The following is a 24,063-nucleotide window of genomic DNA, read 5'->3' on the forward strand; positions in this document are numbered from 1 at the left end:
TTCAGAATTTGTATTTTAATCATATTTGATGATATGATGATAATGAGAAATAAAACAATCTTGTGCCATAAATCTTCACACACCGGGTCTGCACCGCTCTCAATAACGGAGAGCACAAGACCCGGGAATTATCTCATCAGAATCTCATTGCAGATACCAGGGCAGATTTATCAACGTGACGCAGGTGAGCAGAGTAATGGCCAGAGTCCTAAAATCAAAATCCCAGGGTGAAGAATTACCCCAGGATTGGTGACATCATGGGTGCGAAAAATCACTGGTGACGGCATACCACGGATTGCTGCACGCCCTCACCTCTCTTGTACGGCATGGCAGAATATTGTAGTCGGGTCATAAAATAATCTATTTGCTCACTTTGATCATAGGTTCAGCTTTTCAGGTGCGGTGTCATTACAAAATAACCCTCCCAATGGATTACAGAGGTGTGTGGCCCTAAGGTTCCTAAACTCCATCCCCTGTAATTTCATGCTCTACCTTTTGGTGGAGCCAGTTGGGTCATAGGGGACGTTTGGCAGCAGCTTAGGCAGGTATGAAGGCAGAAAAGCAAATCCTAAAAAAGGTTTGTCCAATGCCAGTTACTTTCACATGCACGGGTATGATCAGCAAGTGTCATGCACCTTCCGAATTCACTAAGACAGGTGCACACAGCTGCCAATTGTGTCCACATCTCTGCAGGTATCTGTCAATGCAACGTCATCAGCGCCTCTCCCCTACAAATGCAGAAGTGAACATCTCAAGAAAATGAATCCAGCAAGACATTTTCACCAATGGAAGCAGTGGTATAAAATGTATAGACGCTATTGTCCCTCAATAAAAATTATACCATTTTTGTAGAGATCCCAGGCACCAGTCATGCTAAATCTAGCATGGAAGCCATATGCAAATCAGGCTTCAAGTGCACAAGGGGCGTGTCACTGCACCATATCTGCTTTTCGCAAGTGCACTGACACCCCCCGATGCATTTGAAGTCTGATTTCCATATGGCTGTCATTCTAGATTTATCACGACTGGCTCATCAGATCGTTGTACAGAAATGTATCATTTTTGGGGGTATAAGCATCCATACAGCCACACCATTACGTCCATATGTAAAAACTTGCTAACAGTTTCCCTTTAAGATATGGAAAAGGGGGTGCATTTATCCTTGATCCTCAGAGTTTTATGGGATATTCTGGACCCTTTATTTAACCATTTTAAATGGCATTGCCTCATGGCAGCTGTGCACCATTTCATCATAAATTTACTAGCAGACGTCATTAGCACTGGGTCAGGAGGCTGCATCATTACCACACTGGACATAGCAAAACTAAAGTTTTTAAGGTGGATTACTACATGTGCAAATGGTCAAACATTATTTTTTCTATTAGTGCTACGATTGGTCCTGTGATTTTACTTTTAACAGTCTAGTTTTTATAGGATTATCCTAAAAAATAAATGTAAAGGAAGGTAAATAATGTAAATAGTCTCCAAGATAGTCAACTCTCGCCCCTTCACCTCTGTGCGATTTTCATTTTAGTTTTTCCTCCCCTTCTTCCGAGAGCCCTAAGTTTTTTATTTTTCCATTTAATATTGCCATATGAGGGCTTATTTTTTGCGGGAATAGTTGTACTTTTGAAAGAAATCATTAGTTTTACCATATAGTGTACTAGAAAATGGAAAAAAAAATCCAAGTGCGGTGAAATTGCAAAAAAAGTGCAATTGGACGATAGTTTTTGGGGTCTTTTATTCGGTGTTCACTACATGGTAAAACTGATGTGTCAGCATGATGCCTCAGGTGGGTATGAGTCCGTACATACCAAACATGTATACTTTTATCCAAGGGGTTAAAAAAATTCTGAAGTTTGTCGCCATTTTATGAGACCCGTAACATTCTCATTTTTCTGGATCTATGGCTCAGTGATTGCTTATTTTTTGCATCTTGAGCTGACGTTTTTAATTATATCATTTTTGTGCAGATGCAACATTTTGATCACTTGATATTGCATTTTAAAAAAAATTTGTGGCGACCAAAAAACGTAATTTTGTAGTTTGGAATTTTTTTCTTGCCATGCCATGTGCTGATTAGATTAATTGATTTTACATTTTAATACAAAAAATAAGCATAGTTGATTTTATATGTTGATAGATCAGGCATTTCTGAATGCATCGATACCAAATGTGTGTATATTTTTATTTTTTTAACTGTTTAATTTTCAATATGGCGAATGTGGGTTGATTTGAACTTTTAGGGGGTTTTTTCATATTTTTAAAAACTTTTTTTTCACATTTTCTATTTATTTTACTAGTCCCCCTAGGGGACTTTATCAATGCAGTGTCCGATCACTTGTTAATTTCTGCTGATCAGAGCAGCATGGCTCTGATCAGCAGAAATGCTGCTTTTCTGTGAGTGCCGACGCTCTGTCAGCTCTCATAGGAAGTGAGTCATGGTAGCGTCAGGGGTCATCAGCTGGCCCCGTGCTACCATGGTGACACATTGGCATCCGGTGATCAGGTTACAGGGCCGCCAATGGCAGCAGAGAACAGCGTGATCACCGCTGTGGTCATTTAAATCGCGCTGTCAGTGTTTGACGGCATGATCTAAATGGTTAACAGGAACGGGTGAATCTCCGATCCACCTGTGCCTGTTAGCCACACATGTCTGCTGAATAGATCAACGGAGATGTGCGGGAATTACTGTAGGCTCGCCGCCGGAGGCCTCGGTAATTGCAGGGACACGACCAATGGTGTACCGGTACGTCATTGGTCGTGAAGGAACTAGGGTCAAATGTCCTCCAAACGGCTGGATGTATTCCCTGCGTCAGTACTAATAAATCTGCCCCACTGCTGTATGTAATCGCTGACCATCTTTGGTCTGTATAGAACGGTCCCCATGTATCTTGGAGACGAATCGGACTTGTTTCCCATTGCAATCAATCAAAATCCAGGTTTCATTACTCATTACAGCTTTTGATTGGTTCTCATGGATCACAAAGCCACTTCTCTCAGTTTTGATACATGGGGCCCATTTTTCTGTCTTACATCTTTTACAAAAAAAATACTTTGACATATATATATATATATAATTTTTTTCACAAAAATACAGGATATCATAAAGGTCACAAGGCCATTAATAACCGATACGCTATATAGATATGTTAAAATATATCCAGATAATTGCAGCAGACAGTTCATTGGTTGACGCTCTGAGAAACACTGAACAAATTTAGAAAACATTTTTCTAAACAAAATTACTTAAAGATCCTGAAAGAGAAGAAAAAAAACAACATAAACAATTCATGGATAGTGAGGACATAGCACCACATGGATACTGCACACAGACAATAAATAACCCACAGGTCTATGGGTTCTCATGGCGGAAGGCTTGGCTGGTATCCTCGGGATGAACCGGGGTGGTTCTGGTGCTCAAGAGCGTGTAGATGTATGGCCAGATTTTATTTGTCTCAGTTCCTGAAAATGTGTGAAGAACTCCTTTACTCCTGAGAACAAAAAAAATAATTACATCAGACGACACATACAATACATCAAGATTATCCTTCATACAATTAAATACAATACATTACTGATCCTGAGTTACATCATGTATTATACTCCAGAGCTGCACTCACTATTCTGCTGGTGCAGTCACTGTGTACATACATTACATTACTGATCCTGTACTGATCCTGAGTTACCTCCTGCATTATACTCCAGAGCTGCACTCACTATTCTGCTGGTGCAGTCACTGTGTACATAGATTACATTACTGATCCTGTACTGATCCCGAGTTGCATCCTGTATTATACTCCAGAGCTGCACTCACTATTCTGCTGGTGCAGTCACTGTGTACATAGATTACATTATTTATTCTGTACTGATCCTGAGTTACATCCTGTATTATACTCCAGAGCTGCACTCACTATTCTGCTGGTGCAGTCACTGTGTACATACATTACATTACATTACATTACTTATTTTGTACTGATCCTGATTTACATCCTGTATCATGCTTCAGAGCTGCACTCAGTATTCTGTTCGATGATTCATTGTCTGCATACATTACGCAGTGACTGAACCAGCAGAATAGAGAGTGCAGCTCTGAAGGATAATACAGAGAATTCTTTGCCATGAGGAGCCATGTTGAACTATCAGTGACCAGTATGAGAGAGTGTGTGAGCAGTAACACCAAATGTAACACACATGCAACCTTGTAACACTAATGAGTCACGACAAAAAGGAGGGAAAATGGCTAATTGGGCACAATTTGGCCATTTTCATTTACGGGTGTGTTGCCAGCGGTGTAGACTGTGTGTTTGTGTTATTTAGAGGGCACCAAACTTACACTGTTAGGGCCGTTTCAGATCAGCGTTTTTCTGCCGCACTCCCAAATCCGGCACCAGGGCAGTACCGTACAATACAGTTCACTGGCAAGCTCCGGGCACACGCGGTCATGTGACCGGAGCATGTGACAGCATGTGACCGGGGCTTGCCGCACTGTCTGTAAACTGTATTGTACTGTATTGCCCTTGTGCCGGATCTGGGAGTGCGGCAGAAAAACGCTGATGTGAAACGGCCCTTATACAAGCTGCACACTGACCATTGTACATTGTATCAAAGTGTCATATCTGCAGTATTGTCCCATGAAAACTTGATATGTACTTCATTATTTCAACACGGTTGATAACCTGAAAGAACTTATGACTGATCTTTTAATTTTTCTATGTATGTTTTACTTGATGAAAAAAAAAATTCAATAAAACTATTGAAACATATAAGATATATTAAGATATTTGCAAAAATGTGAAGGGTGTACTAACTTTTGTGATGTACTGTATGTACACAGTGACTCCACCAGCAAAATACTGACTGCAACTCTGGAGTATAGTACAAGATGTAACTCAGGATCAGTACAGGATAAGTAATGTACACAGTGACTCCACCAGCAGAATAGTGAGTACAGCTCTAGAGTATAATACAGGAGGTAACTCGGGATCACTGTAGGATAATTAATGTCATGTATTTAGAAAGAGGTGACCTGACATCTACAGTCACTGTCTTGTCTTACTTTCCTTAATGGACTTCTTTGGTGGATCCTGTACAGCCTTTTGGCTGGGGCCCAGTTGTCCCATATCTTTATGTAAGATAAAACCATTCTACACTTGACCATCAAACTCATAAAGTCAATGTGAAGGCAACTGCAAGATCCATCCGATCCGCCAAATGTTAAACTGTGAACGTGCCCGGCTCAAAACTCAAGCTATTTTTGTCCTTGTTACGGAGACTATGCAGAGACTTCTTATCATGAGCCCCGTGGCTGGCAGGGTCAGGCCGCTCCAGCACAGTATTGGAGTTCCTCAGGGTTACATGATATGGATTAAGGTAACGGAAAACCAGCACAACATTAACTTGTTTGATTTACAGAACTCCTTGTAAAATGCCAAATTAGAACATGAATCATAAATAGCGGATGGAAGTGATGATCCATATTCTACAAAAAGGAGAATACTATACATGCACCAGGCGGAACATGTAGCACATGTGCAAGATTTCACTACTGCAGAAAAGTGTGACATAATAGAGGGGTACAACTATCAAGTAAGATCAGGGGAACACGTCAGGAGGGGTTTAGTGAGAACGCGGAAGGGGCCTGCCCTAAGGCTCTGTTCACACTAGAAAAAGGATTGTTCTCAAGAAATTTCTTGAGCGTCTGAAAGATTAACGCACTTGCAGTAAAAAAACGAACCAAAAACCACATGCGTTTTTACCGTGTTTTGTGCTTTTTTTGATGCGTTTTTTCCGCAGGTTGGTCCCTGCGTTTTTTTACCATTATCTATGGCAAAAAACGCAAGTATCTGCAGAAAAGAAGTGACATGCACATTCCTTTTCTCAAGAAATTCTGCAGAAAGAATGTTCTTGAGAAAAAAAAACACAGTGTGCGCACAGCTATTTTTTTTCCATAGGTTTTGCTGGGGAATGTCTGCAGAAAGGTTTTCTCAAGAAATTTCAGCAGCAAAAACACAAAAAAAACGCGGGTAAAAACGCAGTGTGCGGACAAGGCCTAAAGGCTACTTTACACGCTGTGATATCGGTCCCGATATCGCTAGCGTGGGTACCCGCCCCCATCTGTTGTGCGACACGGGCAAATCACTGCCTGTGCCGCACAACATCGCGCAGACCCGTCACACATACTTACCTGCCCGGCGACGTCGCTGTGACCGGCGAACCGCCTCCTTTCTAAGGGGGCGGTCCGTGCGGCGTCACAGCGACGTCACTGAGCGGCCGCCCAATAGAAGCGGAGGGGCGGAGATGAGTGGCCGGAACATCCCGCCCACCCCCTTCCTTCCTCATAGCGGCCGGGAGGCAGGTATGGAGAGGTTCCTCGTTCCTGCGGCGTCACACATAGCGATGTGTGCTGCCGCAGGAACGAGGAACAACTTCGTTACTGCTGCAGTAACGATAATCGAGAATGGACCCCCATGTCACCGATGAGCGATTTTGCACGTTTTTGCAACGATGCAAAATCGCTCATCGGTGTCACACGCAGCAACATCGCTAATGCGGCCGGATGTGCGTCACAAATTCCGTGACCCCAACGACTCCGCATTAGCGATGTCGCAGCGTGTAAAGCCCCCTTAAGAGCTCTTGCCTGATAATTTGTAAATTGGAAGAAAGTACATTTTCTATGCAATATAAAGACAATGTGTTGCCAGAAAGGTTGTTTCACCTAATTTTTCCTATTGTAGGTGCTGCAATTGCTGTATTGTCTTTAAGCTCATAAAAGACTATTAAGGTGATTTTTTGCAGACACATGGACATGTAAACAGGTGCACAGCCTTTAGTGAGTGCCTGTTCTCTCCGTGAAATTTACCAATAGAATCTGTTTGTGCAAACCGGATGTCTGAATGAGGCGTAATCAACACTCCTTAGGCTATGTGCGCACGTTGCGTACAAGCCCTGCAGAAATTTTAGATCGCTGCAGAAATGTCCGTAGTGAGCGCCGATTCCATGCGCTCTGCCTGCAGCCCCTGCCATAGACAGAGCAGGAGCTGCCGGCAAAGCGCAGGAAAGAAGAAACATGTCACTTCTTTTTGCGCAGCGCTTCGGCAGTAGCCGAAGCGCTGCGCTCTTAAACGCCACGTGCGCACGGCCCCTGCACAGTCTCCATAGACTGTGTACGGGACGCAGGACGCATGCAGTTACACTGCGCTACAAAGCGCAGCGTAACTGCATGTTTTTACGCGACGTGCGCACATAGCCTTATAAGCGGTTTTCTACTTTGGGTAACAAAGGGGGTGTCGTGAATGCAGCACATTCAGTGCACATGCCCCAATGAAGCTTATTGATAAACTTTGTCTTTTCATATTGAAAAATAGATTTGAAAAAAAGAAGTTGCATTGTTTCCGTGGTTCACACAGTGGAAGTATTCAGGGATGAATCATGAACGGCTCCACACACAATACTCCGGACTGAGCTCCTATGTAATCTGCTGAATCACTTGCTGGATTCTGTTTCACTCATGCAGTAATAAGAAGTTTAACTATACGTACTTGTATCGCTCAATCACCGGTTTGGCAACATCTTTGTATTGGCGTAATCTGGCGACCACTGCATCGGGCTTATCATCTTCCTGCTGGACAAGTTGTTCCCCGGTGACATCATCAATACCCTACAATCAGGCATTAAAAGAAGATTATTCCCAAAAAATAAAGTCATATCGAATCCACTGGATAAGGGATCTTGTGCAGATCGCTGGGGTCCAACATAGCGAACCACAGCAATCCCAGGAAGTGTGCTCTCGAGCCACATCCTTATTGAGTCAAGGTGCACATGCTCGGCCTTTATTGGGACTGCTGAGCACAATGCTTGACTATTACCGACAGTCTCATAGACAATAAATGAAGCAGAGGCCGAGCATGTGCACCTCAGCTCCATTCAGAATGGCACTCCAGCTCCCTGTTCTTAGGATCACTTGGGGTCCCCGAGCTCATACCCCCAGCAATCAAGTTATCGCCTTTATAATGTATAAGATTTAACTTGGTTCTTGTGGAATTACCCTTTAGGCTGCAGTTTGCCAAATAACATTTGGACTTCAGCATATACTAGCAACCCAAGGCTATCAGGGCATGCTGAGAGTTGTAGTTGTGCAAAAGCTGAGAAGCTACAATACAAATGGCAAAATTTTACAATGTCCTCCATAAACATCTTTGAACATATTATCCATGTTACTAGATGTTCCTTGACTACTATAATAAATGTCATTACCATGCAGGAAAGCTACACACAAAAATACATTTTTAGCTATAAATAATACTGTATTTCATGGTATAGAAATTTCTACACAAAAGTGTCATAACCAGACGCTTCTTGATAATGCTGCCACCTCCTGGAAATGAGTGAGATGACAACAACAAGAAGCGTAAAATGGATAAAAGCATATCAATGGCATCTTGAAAAAATAGATCTATTGAGGCGAGGCTGCAAGGTTTTTGACCAAATATTTCGTCAAACAGTTAAACTGTCCCTAAGTTCAAGACTATAACTACTATGATACTGCCCCTATGTACAATAATATAACTACTATAATACTGCCCCTATGTACAAGAATATAACTACTATCATACTGCTCCTATGTACAAAAATGTAACTACTATAATACTGCCCCTATGTACAAGAATATAACTACTATAATACTGCCCCTATGTACAAGAATATAACTACTATCATACTGCTCCTATGTACAAAAATGTAACTACTATAATACTGCCCCTATGTACTAGAATATACTGTAACTTCTATAATACTGCCTCTATGTATAAGACTATAACTACTATAATACTGCCCCCTATGTATAAGAATATAACTACTATAATACTGCCCCCTATGTATAAGAATATTACTATAATACTGCCCCTATGTACTAGAATATACTGTAACTTCTATAATACTGCCTCTATGTATAAGACTAACTACTATAATACTGCCCCCTATGTATAAGAATATAACTACTATAATACTGCCCCTATGTACAAGAATATAACTACTATAATACTTCCCCCTATGTACAAGACTATAACTACTATAATACTGCTCCTATGTACAAGAATATAACTGCTATAATACTGCCCCATATGTATAAGAATGTAACTACTAAAATACTGCTCCTATGTACAAGAATATAACTACTATAATACTGCCCCCTATGTACCAGAATAGAACTACTACAATACTGCCCCTATGTACAAGAATATAACTACTGTAATACTGCCCCTATGTAAGAGAATATAACTACTATAATACTGCCCCTATGTACAAGAATATAACTACTATAATACTTCCCCCTATGTACAAGAATATAACTACTATAATACTGATCCATGTACAAGAATATAGCTACTATAATACTGCCCCTATGTACAAGAATATAACTACTATAATACTGCTTCTATGTACAAGAATATAACTACTATAATATTGCCCCTATGTACAAGAATATAACTACTATAATACTGCCCCTATGTACAAGAATATAACTACTATAATACTGCCCCTATGTACAAGAATATAACTACTATAATATTGCCCCTATGGAAATTTTCATAGTAGTTACATTCTTGTACCTAGGGGACAGTACAGGATTTTACTGGAGTGAAGGCAAAGAAGCCAACAAGTATTCAACACTTCTGGGAAATCCTCCAAGATTGCTGAAGTCATTTCAGGTGATGACCTGCTGGAGAGAAGCCAATGGAACTTAAAGTTGTCATCAATGTAAAAGTGGGGTACTGTGAGGAATATAAGGTGTCCACATATACTGGTTTGTCTTACACTTGTTTTTTTAGTTCTTGTTTACATACGTTTTTACCGATTTCATTCTAAATCTACAATGTGCACATTCCAATAAAAACAAGAAAAGAAGGGAATTTTGTTTACTTACCGTAAATTCCTTTTCTTCTAGCTCCTATTGGGAGACCCAGACAATTGGGTGTATAGCTTCTGCCTCCGGAGGCAACACAAAGTATTACACTTTAAAAAGTGTAACCCCTCCCCTCTGCCTATACACCCCCCCGTGCATCACGGGCTCCTCAGTTTTGGTGCAAAAGCAGGAAGGAGGATACTTATAAATTGGTCTAAGGTAAATTCAATCCGAAGGATGTTCGGAGAACTGAAAACCATGAACCAAAAGAACAATTCAACATGAACAACATGTGTACACAAAAGAACAACAGCCCGAAGGGAACAGGGGCGGGTGCTGGGTCTCCCAATAGGAGCTAGAAGAAAAGGAATTTACGGTAAGTAAACAAAATTCCCTTCTTCTTTGTCGCTCCATTTGGAGACCCAGACAATTGGGACGTCCAAAAGCAGTCCCTGGGTGGGTAAAAGAATACCCTGATAAAAAGAGCCAACAACGGCCCTCCTCTTACAGGTGGGCAACCGCCGCCTGAAGGACTAGCCTACCTAGACTGGCATCCGCCGAAGCATAGGTATGCACCTGATAGTGTTTCGTGAAAGTGTGCAGACTAGACCAGGTAGCTGCCTGACACACATGCTGAGCCGTCGCCCGGTGCCGCAATGCCCAGGACGCACCCACGGCTCTGGTAGAATGGGCTTTCAGCCCTGAAGGAATCGGAAGCCCAGAAGAACGGTAGGCTTCAAAAATCGGTTCCTTGATCCACCGAGCCAAGGTTGACTTGGAAGCCTGCGACCCCTTACGCTGGCCAGCGACAAGGACAAAGAGCGCATCAGAACGGCGCAGTGGCGTCGTGCGAGACACGTAGATCCGGAGTGCTCTCACTAGATCTAACAAATGCAAATCCTTTTCACATTGGTGAATTGGATGAGGGCAAAATGAAGGTAAGGAAATATCCTGATTGAGATGAAAAGGGGACACCACTTTGGGGAGAAAGTCCGGGACCGGACGCAGAACCACCTTATCCTGGTGAAATACCAGGAAGGGGGCTTTGCATGACAGCGCTGCAAGCTCTGACACTCTTCGGAGTGATGTGACTGCCACTAGAAATGCCACCTTCTGCGAAAGACGTGATAGAGAGACATCCTTCAGCGGCTCGAAAGGTGGTTTCTGAAGAGCCCGTAAAACCCTGTTGAGATCCCAGGGTTCCAGTGGACGCTTGTAAGGTGGAACTATGTGGCAAATTCCCTGCAGGAACGTGCGGACCTGCGGAAGCCTGGCTAGACGCTTTTGAAAAAACACGGAAAGCGCCGAGACTTGTCCCTTGAGAGAGCCGAGAGACAAACCCTTGTCCATTCCGGATTGAAGGAAGGAAAGAAACGTGGGTAAGGCAAACGGCCAGGGGGTAAACCCCTTATCAGAGCACCAGGCTAAGAAGATCCTCCAAGCCCTGTGATAGATCTTGGCTGACGTTGGTTTCCTGGCCTGTCTCATAGTGGCAATGACCTCTTGAGATAACCCTGATGACGCTAGGAGCCAGGACTCAATGGCCACACAGTCAGGTTGAGGGCCGCAGAATTCAGATGGAAAAATGGCCCTTGAGACAGCAAGTCTGGTCGGTCTGGGAGCGCCCACGGTTGACCCACCGTGAGGTGCCACAAGTCCGGGTACCACGACCTCCTCGGCCAGTCTGGAGCGACGAGGATGGCGCGGCCGCAGTCGGACCTGATCTTGCGCAACACTCTGGGCAGCATTGCCAGAGGAGGGAATACATAAGGCAGTCGAAACTGCGACCAATCCTGAACTAAGGCGTCCGCCGCCAGAGCTCTGTGATCCTGAGACCGTGCCATGAATGCCGGGACTTTGTTGTTGTGCCGAGACGCCATTAGATCGACGTCCGGCGTTCCCCAGCGGCAACAGATCTCTTGAAACACGTCCGGGTGAAGAGACCATTCCCATGCGTCCATGCCCTGGCGACTGAGAAAGTCTGCTTCCCAGTTTTCTACGCCTGGGATGTGAACCGCGGAGATGGTGGAGGCTGTGGCCTCCGCCCACAGCAGAATCCGCCGAACTTCTTGGAAGGCTTGACGACTGCGAGTGCCGCCCTGGTGGTTGATGTACGCGACCGCCGTGGCGTTGTCCGACTGTATGCGGATCTGCCTGCCCTCCAGCCACCGATGGAACGCTTTTAGGGCTAGATACACTGCCCTTATCTCCAGAACATTGATCTGAAGGGAAGACTCTGTCGGAGACCAGGTTCCCTGAGCCTTGTGGTGGAGAAAAACCGCTCCCCACCCTGACAGACTCGCGTCCGTCGTGACCACAGCCCAGGATGGGGGCAGGAAAGATTTTCCCTTCGACAGGGAAGTGGGAAGAAGCCACCACTGAAGAGAGGTCTTGGCTGCCAGAGAAAGAGAGACGTTCCTGTCTAAGGATGTCGACCTCTTGTCCCATTTGCTGAGAATGTCCCATTGGAGTGGACGCAGATGAAACTGTGCAAAGGGAACTGCCTCCATTGCTGCCACCATCTTCCCCAGGAAGTGCATGAGGCGCCTCAAGGGGTGTGACTGGGCCCGAAGGAGAGATTGCACCCCTGTTTGTCCAGCGGTAGCTTGACTATCGCTGAGAGAGTATTTTATTCTCAGCAGCTATGTCATCTGCCTTTCAGCTCTGCTACATGGCCGCTGACAGCAGACACAGACAGAGCCGCGGGATCAGAATGAAGTCGGATGAACTTCACCCGACTTCATTGTCATCCCGTGGCTCTGTCTGTGTGTCATGGCCAGATTTTCGGTCACCGGTGAAGGTCTCACTGGTGACCGCAAATCCCCTGAGTGACTTAAGTGATCTGCGCTCTCAGCTTTGCCATCACTGAGGTTACCCGCAGCCACAGCTGAAGTCCTCCCGCTGAGATCTGTGTCCGCGAGTAACCTGAGTGACGTCATCGCTGATAGCGCGACTCACTTTAGTTGCTGCGGGGAGCTCACAGAGCGCGGTCGTGGTCTGTGACCGCTCTCTGTCAGCTTCTGATGTAGCAGAGCTTTAAGCGTCGTGGGACCTCTGTGGATTACATCGGACCTGGAGCGGTATTTGGGGATTAATAAAGTGATGAAAGAGGGTGTTTTTTGTCATTTATTTCAAATAAAGGATTTTTGGGTGTATGTCTTTATTTTGTTTAACTTGAATCACACTTGCGATTGGAAAATCAGACCGATTCTCATGCTAGAAAGTAGCATGAGCTCTGTCCGAGTGTTGATCAGTGTGCAATGCAACTGCAATGAGATTCTGTGATTTTTCTCATGATTGTAGTCCATGTGCAATCCGTGTGTAATCCGTATGGGATCCGTTTTTATTCTCAGCAGCTATGTCATCTGCCTTTCAGCTCTGCTACATGGCCGCTGACAGCAGACACAGACAGAGCCGCGGGATCAGAATGAAGTCGGATGAACTTCACCCGACTTCATTGTCATCCCGTGGCTCTGTCTGTGTGTCATGGCCAGATTTTCGGTCACCGGTGAAGGTCTCACTGGTGACCGCAAATCCCCTGAGTGACTTAAGTGATCTGCGCTCTCAGCTTTGCCATCACTGAGGTTACCCGCAGCCACAGCTGAAGTCCTCCCGCTGAGATCTGTGTCCGCGAGTAACCTGAGTGACGTCATCGCTGATAGCGCGACTCACTTTAGTTGCTGCGGGGAGCTCACAGAGCGCGGTCGTGGTCTGTGACCGCTCTCTGTCAGCTTCTGATGTAGCAGAGCTTTAAGCGTCGTGGGACCTCTGTGGATTACATCGGACCTGGAGCGGTATTTGTACTGCACGATATAGACCCACCTACCGGCAGCTATGATTGGTTGCAGTGAGACAGCTGTGACTCAACGTAGGGACGTGTCTGCCTGCAACCAATCATAGGTGCCGGGGGGGGGCGGGGAAAGCAGTGAATACTAGATGGAATAATGAGCAGCCGGCTTTTTCAAAAGAGGAAAAGCCGCTGTAGCTTTGTGACAGCCGTGCAGCGCCGCGCTGGTGATCGGTGAGTATGAGAGGGGGGGAGAGGGATAGACCGACAGAGAGAGAGACCAAGAGAGGGACCGAATGACAGAGATAGAGATTGATCGACATACACAGACCTCACTCATTTCCAGTGTTTTCTGCACATGTGATAAATGTATTTAGAAAAACGCATGTCCCTAGGATGGTGTGTGTGCCGTCCGTGTGACATCCATTTTTTTTTTCACGCACCCATAGACTTGCATTGGAGTAACTCGCACGTGAAACTCTACAAAATGCAGCATGCTGCGATTTTTTTCTGAGTCCGATTTGGACTGAGAAAAATATAGCATATCGGAGCTGCCTCATTGATTAACATTGGTCCGAGTGCAATGCGAGATTTTCGCGCATTGCACTCGTGCAAGTTAATCGCAAGTGTGACCCCAGCCTTAGATAAAGTTCGGTTTGGGACCTGGACTTGACCTTAACCCCAATGGAAGTCACTAATGGGCAGTTCAGCTATCTATCTACATGCAATCAGCCATAAACAGATCACGTCTGGGAGCGGGTGGGAAATGTTTTATATATTTTTTGTTTGGTGCACACTACATCCGATCACACTGTTGTTACCCCAGTGCAAGCCGTTCAAACCCTGCAAACAGTTTGCACTGGGCTGAGCACCGAGCGTACCCGAGCACAGCGATGCTTGTGTGAGTGGTTTGCATACGTAAAGCATCAGAACTCTGAACCCAAACTCTGGGTTGTTTTTACGGTAAAGTCTGTGTTTGGTACGAACAATGGACACCGAACCTCGGGTTTGCTCATCTCTACTCTTGATCAAAAGAGAGGACACCTTGCTGTTCAGAGCTCAGGCAGGCATTATTAGATCTAGCAGTACGTGTGTAGCTCCCTCCGCCAAAGTAAAGAGATTGTGCATGGAGGCTAAGGGCGGCTTTGCACGTTGCGACATTGCACGTGCGATGTCGATGGGGTCAAATCGAAAGTGACGCACATCCGGCGTCGCAGTCGATATCGCAACATGCAAATCCTTTTTGATACAATGAACGAGCGCAAAAGCGTCGTTATCGTATCATCGCTGCAGCCTCCGACATTTCCATAATGCCGGTGCAGCGACAGGTGTGATGTTGTTCCTCGCTCCTGCGGCAGCACACATCGCTGTGTGTAAAGCCGCAGGAGCGAGGAACTTCACCTTACCTGCCGCCGGCTGCAATGAGAAGGACGGAGGTGGGCGGGATGTTTACATCCTGCTCATCTCCGCCCCTCCACTTCAATTGGCCGCCTGCCGTGTGACGTCGCTGTGACGCCGCACGACCCGCCCCCTTAGGAAGGAGGTGGGTCGCCGGCCAGAGGGACGTCGCACGGCAGGTATGTGCGTGTGAAACTGCCGTAGCGATAATAATCACTATGGCAGCTTTCACTAGATATTGCAAGTGCGACGGGGGCGGGACTATCGCTGCAGCATCGGTAACACATTGTTACCGATGTCGCAGCGTGCAAAGCCCGCCTAAGGGGCCCTTTGCACACTACGACATCGCAGGTGCAATGTCGGTGGGGTCAAATTGAAAGTGACGCAGTTCCGGCGTCGCTCTCAACATCGGAGTGTGTAAATCGTTTTAACTACGATTACCGAGCGCAAAAGCGTCGGTATCGTATGATCGGTGTAGTGTTGGTCATTTTCATTATTTTGGCTGCAGCGATGGTACGATGTTGTTCCTCGTTCCTACGGCAGCACACATCGCTGTGTGTGAAGTCGCAGGAGCGAGGAACATCTCCTACCTGCGTCCCGTCTACAATGCGGAAGGAAAGAGGTGGGCGGGATGTTTACGTCCCGCTCATCTCCGCTCCTCCGCTTCTATTGGCCGCCTGCCATGTGACGTCGCTGTGACGCCACACGACCTGCCCCCTTAGGAAGGAGGAGGGTCACCGGCCAAAGCGACGTCGCAGGGCAGGTAAGTGCATGTGAAGCTGCCGTAGCGATAATGTTCGCTACGGCAGCTATCACCATGATATCGCAGCTACGACGGGGGCGGGTACTATCGCGCTCGGCATCGCAGCATCGGCTTGCGATGTCGTAGTGTGCAAAGGGCCCCTTAGTGGTTAGCACTAGTGATGAGTGAGAACTACCATGCTCGAGTGTCAGTACTTGTAACTAGTGATGAGTGAGCACTACCATGCTCGGGTGCTCAGTACTTGTAACTAGTGAAGAGCGGGCACTACCGTGCTCGGGTGCTCAGTACTTGTAACTAGTGATGAGTGAGCACTACCATGCTCAGGTGCTCTATACTCGTAACTAGTGATGAGCGGGCACTACCATGCTCGGGTACTCGATACTCATAACTAGTGATGAGTGGGCACTACCATGTACAGTACTCGTAACTAGTGATGAGTGAGCATTACCATGCTCAGGTGCTCGATACTAGTGACTAGTGATGAGTGGGCACTACCATGCTCGGGTGCTCAGTACTCGTAACTAGTGATGAGCGGACACTACCATGCTCGGGTGCTCGGTACTCATGATGAGTGGGCACTACCATGCTCGGGTGCTCTGTACTGGTAACTAGTGATGAGTGAGCACTACCATGCTCAGGTGCTCGGTACTCGTAACTAGTGATGAGTGGGCACTACCATGCTCGGGTGCTCAGTACTCGTAACTAGTGATGAGTGAACACTACCATGCTCGGGTATTCGGTACTCATAACCAGCAGTCAGAGACTCAGATGGGCGCAGCTCGTTCACTGATTATAATGGAAGTCAATGAGGAACTTGAGCATTTTTTTAATAGATCTTCCTGAAAAATACTTCAGTTTCCCATTGACTTCCATTATACTCGGTACATGAGTTGCACCCATCCAACTGCTCATTACGAGTACTGACACCCGAGTATGGTAGTGTCCGCTCATCACTAGTTAGCACTATTATCTGCTGGGGTCTTGGCTTCAAATCCCACCAAGGACATAATTTGCAAAGAGTTTGTATGTTCTCCCACTGTGGAAGTTTCCTCCCACACTAAAAAGACATAGGCCATAATTCAGCTTTACATTTGTGCCTTATTTTGCTTGCACCAAATCTCTTATTCTATTTGCACCTTTCTTAAGTTCATATTTATATGTGCTTGCCTGTTTTTTCTTTATATTCCAATTTGAGTGCAGAGTTTAGTGAATCCAGATATTTTCACTTGATTCATCAATTGCGACACTTAAAAATAACATTATTACAAAAAATACAAAATTTGGGGACTCCACTCCCCCATTTAGGAGTTTTATGCTGGTTTCCCAAAAGTCACTTTTTTCCACCACTTTAGAAAAGATGTGACTTTTGCTCAAAAAGTCACAAAAATGACTTAATCACAGAAGCCCTTTTTTGACTTTGGGCTAAATTCATGAAGTGCATGAGTCATATTGAATAACTTGGTGATCTATACGTCAGCCAAAACCACAAGACAATAGAGAAAAGTGACTTAACAAACCCTCCAATAATGAATCAGAGCCAAATTGGGGGCAGGGATGATAGTTTTGGTAAGGCTGCTTTCACACTTGCGTTGTTTTGCATCAGTCACAATCCGTCGCCTTAAGGAATTACCCCATAGACTTCTATTAGCAACGGATTGTGACTGATGGCCCTGCGCTGCATCCGCCGCGTGACGGTCAGTCGTTTACTGACTGACCATAAGTCGGGAGCAACTCTGAATGTAAAGTTTTTTGTGTGCGGCAGATCGTTTTTTTACTGTGAGCATGCGCACAGTAAAAAACCATGATCTACTGTAAATTCAGTTCCAGCGGCAGGAACGATCAGCTGATAAGCCGGCGGCTGCCTTTTGTGAACGATCAGCTGATCGGCTGGCGGCTGCCTTTTGTGAACGATCAGCTGATCGGCTGGCGGCTGCCTTTTGTGAACGATCAGTCCATCGGCCAGCGGCCGCCTTTTGTGAACGATCAGCTGATCGGCTGGCGGCTGCCTTTTGTGAACGATCAGTCCATCGGCCGGCGGCCGCCTTTTGTGAACGATCAGCTGATCGGCTGGCGGCTGCCTTTTGTGAACGATCAGTCCATCGGCCGGCGGCCGCCTTTTGTGAACAATCAGCTGATCGGCTGGCAGCTGCCTTTTGTGAACGATCAGTTGATTGGCTGGTGGCCGCCTTTTGTGAAAGATCAGCTGATCGGCCAGTGGCTGCCTTTTGTGAACGATAAGTTGATCGCCTGGCGGCCGCCTTTTGTGAGCGATCAGCTGATCGGCCGGCGGCTGCCTTTTATGAACGATCAGTTGATCGGCTGGCGGCCGCCTTTTGATTTTTTTTTTTACTGTTTTATCGGCGGTTGCCTTTTGTGAACGATAAGCTGATCGCCCGGCGGCCACAAAAGGTGGCCGCCGGGCGATCAGCTGATCGTTCACAAAAGGCGACTGCCGATAAAACAGTAAAAAAACAAACAACCAAAACAACGGATCGTTTTTTTGCAGCATCAGTCACATCAGTTGTGCCACTATCTGCAACGCATCCGTTGCATCAGTCCCACAACTGATTGTGACGGATGCAAAACAACGCAAATGTAAAAGCATCCTAAAGGGCCGTGGAGTACGAAGGTGCTATATAAGCAAAGCATAATAAATAGGACCCTTTTTAGAGCAGCAAGGCCCCTTCCCTGTCACACACAGGTATTTCTGTACGTGTTTTGCTACTGCAGCTCTACCCCATTCAATGTAAAGCAGCTCCACTAAATATAGGCAAACTCTGTACTGCAAAGATTCAGCAGTCGGCTCTGAACGTTCTTACGTGCACTTGGGGAGGGTTGAATTCCAGATTGTAGACTCTTCCACTGGGCAGGTGAACCCACCGCGTGTTCAGACGATCCTTTAAGGTTTCAAACGGGATATTTAATGTGATCACCAGGTCCAGGTCACAGATCTTATCAAGAGCCTCTGCTTGAACCACGGTCCTGGGAAACCCTAGACATGAAGAAGAAGAACATAATCAAATATTCAGAGTCCTTTAAACTTCATGTTAAGATAGAAAAAAAAAAAACAAAAGCAGAAAATACTTAAAAAATGTAAGTTGTATGCGGTGACACCGATCAGGTCTCAGCAGGCCCTTCTGTATAAGGTTACTATTTGCCATGTTCTTACTATAGCCCTGGGCCAGGTCAGCAATGGTGTAGATTCCTACTTGACATACTAACTAAAAAAGTAGAACAATAGCCACCCTTTATTCCTCTTTTGTTTTTATGTTCTGTTTATTTTTATTATGGCTAGGGTCACACAAACTCATCAGAGAGAATAGGGCTGATTAAGCGAATGACACTCCAATCAAGCTCTGATCAGAGTGTCAGCATAGTGTGATCCGATACTCTTGGATGAGAGAAGCGGAGCACACTGAGGAAAAGATGGAGAACAAAATGACCCCAGCTACTCTATTCTGTGAGTCCACAGAAATCGGACTGCACTTGGATGTCATCCGACTGCAGTCTCATAATTTCCAGGCACCCATACACTTAAATGGGAGAGTCTTGTCCAATTAAGTACGCTGCGATTTTTTTTCTCATGCTGAATCGGTAAGAGAAGAAAAAAAAACGTTGATCAGCACTGCCCCAATGAATAACATTGGTCCAAGTGCTATCCGGTAAAAAAAACCCAAACAAACTAGATAGCAGTCATCTGATTTATACCATGGTGTGACCCCAGCCTAAATGTGAGCAGTCATCCTGCCTGAGAAGCTGCTCTGTGATTTGCCTTACAGCTTAAGGCTATAATAATACGTGGATTTTGAGCCTTTAAAAATAACTAACTTTTCAAGTTTAACTGCTTTAGGAAATGCATGTTTTCAGGGGACGTTTTCAAGGCATTTTTTTTCCTTAAAGGAACTCTGTCACCAGGTTCTGAGAGCAGCATAATGTAGAGACAGAGACCCTGATTCCAGCGATGTGTCACTTACTGAGCTGCTCATTGTCATTTTCATAAAATCAATGTTTTTTCTGCTGTAGATCTAGCAGTTATACAGAGCTCAAGAATATGCTGGACTACCTGCAGGACGCCAAGTAGTCCTGTAATGATAATGTACTGCTGATTAAACAGTGATTTTAATAAAAACAAACTACACTAAGCAGCCAAGTGACACCTCGCTGGAATCAGGATTTTTGTCTCTATATTATGCTGCTCTGAGATTACGTGGCAAAAACCTGGTGATTCCCTTTAACTTTGTTTGAAGATTATTATTTTTTTAAATTTTTATTTTTTCTAAACCCTTCTGAAAAAAAACAAAACAAAAACATTCAACAAACTTTTCACATGAACAGCAAACTGGGGGGAGATCAGGTGTGACATAATCTATTATGATTGATGGATGTGTGCTGCACAAGGCAACATGTCCGTTTTGTCCGGCAGCACGGATGTCACACGGACCACACGCTGATCTAATCCATGTGACATCAGTAGGACATGTACCTGAGGACACCTCACTGAAATTAAATGGGTTTTTATACTTGCATGTCCCTGGCACTGTCGTTGCTTCCGGGTCCCGCTCATTATGCCTCATGAATATTCACTGCACTGACTGTGGACCTGGAAGCAAGTGCAACAGCAGCGTCGGAGACAGGCAAGTATACAAGTTCATTCTGTGTGCTATCCAGATGTCATATGGCTAGCACATGGACAGCACACTGATGACACATGGATGTCCCACGGAACTCCACAACAGACTGTGCAAAATGTTCGTTTTTTGCATGGATATGTAAAGGAGGCCCAAGGATAAGTTCCCACTACAAGTTCTTGGTGAGATCATGACTGTGTATTTTCACTGGGTGAAAAACACTGAGTGTCTTACTTTTCCAGCAAAATGGATGAGATTCAGAAAAATCTCATGTCCACTGCCTTTTTTTTTTTTAAAATTAAAGCTGCGCAAAACTGACCTGAGGTGTGTGATTGAAATCAAATTAATTTCTCTTGTGGGTAGGATTTTGCCCATAGAATTACATGTAAAACTCATGTTTTTACTGGAATTCCACTGTGGAAGTGCACTAAAAACACATGTAATCTCAGCACATGATTGTATTAATAAAGTTTTGGAAAAGCCAAATACCAGGAAATATCAAAAGACATGTAGCTTTATGTAAAACGTGACACCTAAAAGAGATGATAAAAGCAGTGTCAAAAGTGCAATAAAATGCAATGAAAAAAACTTAAAGGGAACCTGTCAGGTCCAATATGCACCCAGACCCACGAGCAGTTCTGGGTGTATATTGCTAATCCCTGCCTAACCGTCCCTGTATCTAGTAGCATAGATAAAGAGACCTATAGAAAAAGTATTTCTAAAGATTGTTTATTATATGCTAATGAGGCCAGGGACTAGTCGCAAGGGCGTGAATTCCCTTGGCTAGTCGGCCCCCTTAGCATGTTAGCACACCCACGTGGGCATACTAACATGCTAATGAATGTGCAGCCTCGCTGCACAAACCTCATTCTTCATGGAGGCCTGCGCATGATCTGGAGTCCCCGGGACTTCCAATCACGCGCACTAAATTGATGCTAGGTATAAGCTTCCTGGCTTCAGTGACGTATAGTGCGTATGACTGGAAGTGACGGGGACTCCAGATCATGCCCAATGCGCATCCATCCTCCGTTGGCTGCCATGAAGAGTGAAGTAAATGCGGCGAAGCTGCACATTCATTAGCATGTTAGTATGCCAACAGGGACGTGCTCGCATGCTATGTGGGCCGACTAGCCAAGGGAACTCACACCCTTGCGACTAGTCCCTGCGCTCATTAGCATATAATGAACTTTTTATAAGATACTTTTTCTAAAGATCCCTTTATCTATGCTAGTGTATACAGGGACAGTTAGGCCGGGATTAGCAATATGTACCCAGAACTGCTCGAGGTTCATGGTGCATATTGCACCTGACAGGTTCCCTTTAAGCTAATTTAGCTAATAGGTGCAGTAAAAACTCACAAATACTCTTCGTTAGAACGTAGCCTTAATGGGTTGTTTTCTAGGATTGGCGTGTCATATCCCTGGTTTAATCTCGTTTGCACTGGACTAAGATGTGCCAGGTTTCTTAAGATGCACACACCTCTTAATAAATCTTAACTTTATTAGTACTGGAAATCCCCATTAAAAACTATCCATAACCGGTCGAGACTTGTCTGTTTTAGTCAATTCAGTAAAACCTACAGTCCAAAAGTGAACTGAAATAGTGATGGACAGTCCGGCTCTTTTTGGTGATCCGTCTCTATTGGTTCCATTCACCAAAAAGAGCCAGATCCTTATTAAATATGTGTTCACCTGGGGTGAACACATATTTAAGATTAAGATGATGTTATCACAATCAAAGCCCCACCAACCCACTCACAAAACCCCGCCCACTTGCAACGGGCCAATTAAAATGTAGAGCGTGAAAGATTTTGTTCAGGTGGACGGATTTAGCCCACCAAATACCGGAATTTTAGCCCTAGTGAGAGCCAGTAAGAGAATTTATTGGTTCTCTTTGGGTTTCCGTCTTCCGTCGTTCACAGCAGAAAGCCGACTCTTTGTGTCGTATCGGTCGCAATCGACACATCACTAAATTGAAAAGTAGCCTTTTAGTGGGTAGTCTTCTCTAACAAGATGGCCACTATGCATAAGGCTGTGTTCACATGTGGCAGGAGCCATTGTTGTGGATTCCTGATATTTTATGTAAACCATGACAGAAATCTGATTGGACCCATTGTAGTCTATAGGGTCTTTAGGTCACCATACCCATCATGTGATGGCTCCAGCATCACTGTTTTGCCTCTGTAATGGAGCAGAACAACAGGAATGAATGGTGCAGATATTACCTATAACTGAAAAGGTGTCACAAGGAATCTGGTCCGAAAAACAAGGTGTCTTCAAAAACAAGTGGTCTTTTGGAGTTTTACTGTACTTTTATTCCCAATGAATTAATTCTAGAGCGTCCTTTTTCTGAATTGTGCCATTCCTCTGTTATTTCTCTTGGAAATTTATGAATAAACTGAAAATTGGATGCTACCATTCTTCTTGTCAAAGGGGTAGGATGACGATGACAAAACTGGATAGACATTATATAGGGATTATATAGGGATACCTTCCCACCAAGTGATAGCTTGTGGTGATGAGCAAGCACTACCACGCTTGGGTGCTTGGTACCGATAACAAGCAGTCGGGCGCTCAGATGGGCGCTACTTGAGTACCCGAGTATAATGGAAGGCAATGAAGATCTTCTGGAAAAATGCTTCGGTTCCCCCATTGACTTCCATTATACGCGGTACACGAGTTGAGCCCATCCGAGCATCCGACTGATCGTTACGAGTACCGCTCATCACTAGGTACGAGTACCGAGTACCCGAGCATGGTAGTGCTTGCTCACCGATAATAACTTGCTATTATCAATTTATTCATACTACATTTCCAGGAGGACTAACAGAGTTACGTTCCAGAATTTAATGAAGAATGTACCGTATGTATTTAGCCGTCAGGAGACCAGGCCCTCTAATCATGTATGGCTGGACCTTACTTATAGAGGAGAGGTGGGCTCTGATCCACCCGCTAACTTCTTTCATGAGGATGTAAGTAGACATGAGCGAACCCGACGTTCATTGTGCGTACTAAACACAGATTTACAACAAAAAATAACAGAGTTCAGGTGCTTTACATATATAAACCACTTGCGAGAGTGTCGCTGTGCTCGGGTAAGCTCGGTGCTCGGCCCAGTGCGAGCTGCCTGCAGTGTTTGATCAGCTCGAATAACCTATATAGCAATGAAAAACAACATAAAAACAACCTCTACTCCAAATATAATGTATGCAAAGTGTGCACAGTACCAACATTCCAACCTGTACTATTGAAAAAATGAGATTTTTGGCAAAAAATTGCAATTTTTTCAAGCTACCCCGCCACTTCACAGCAAATCTCCTGGGGCAGTCCTACACTAAAATATTTTTATTTAAAGTGTGCCATGCGGCCTCACAAATGCAAAAATAGGACTGCACAGCACGTACCTGGTGCTTTTCAGTCCCGTCTCCATGACTGATTCATGGTTGTGGGCGGGACAGGCCCAAACACATGCTGCTTGGAATATATAGCCTGTGGACAGGGCTAGATGGCAATGTGTGAACAGCCACCAATCGCCAAAAATCAGGACAGATGGAAAAATAAAAATTTAGGTGCACTGCAAGATG

General features: G+C 44.9%; 1 protein-coding gene across 2 annotated transcripts in view; it reads right to left on the minus strand.

The window, feature by feature from the left end:
- AK4 (adenylate kinase 4) overlaps positions 1-24,063 on the minus strand; it is a 64,592-nt gene continuing 40,529 nt past the window's right edge. The window contains exons 4-7 of one of the 2 annotated variants that reach the window (XM_075320347.1): positions 18,672-18,844; positions 7,542-7,660; positions 3,352-3,494; positions 1-3,258 (exon numbers count right to left, since the gene is read on the minus strand). In XM_075320347.1, coding sequence (XP_075176462.1) covers positions 3,356-3,494; positions 7,542-7,660; positions 18,672-18,844 — 431 coding nt within the window. In that variant the 3' untranslated portion in view covers positions 1-3,258; positions 3,352-3,355. Of the gene's footprint in view, positions 3,495-7,541; positions 7,661-18,671; positions 18,845-24,063 lie in introns of both variants that reach the window. The other variant, XM_075320346.1, reaches the window with a different exon arrangement.

Source organism: Anomaloglossus baeobatrachus, chromosome 8 (assembly GCF_048569485.1).
Source record: "Anomaloglossus baeobatrachus isolate aAnoBae1 chromosome 8, aAnoBae1.hap1, whole genome shotgun sequence".
In the NCBI taxonomy this organism is placed as follows: Eukaryota; Metazoa; Chordata; class Amphibia; order Anura; family Aromobatidae; genus Anomaloglossus; species Anomaloglossus baeobatrachus.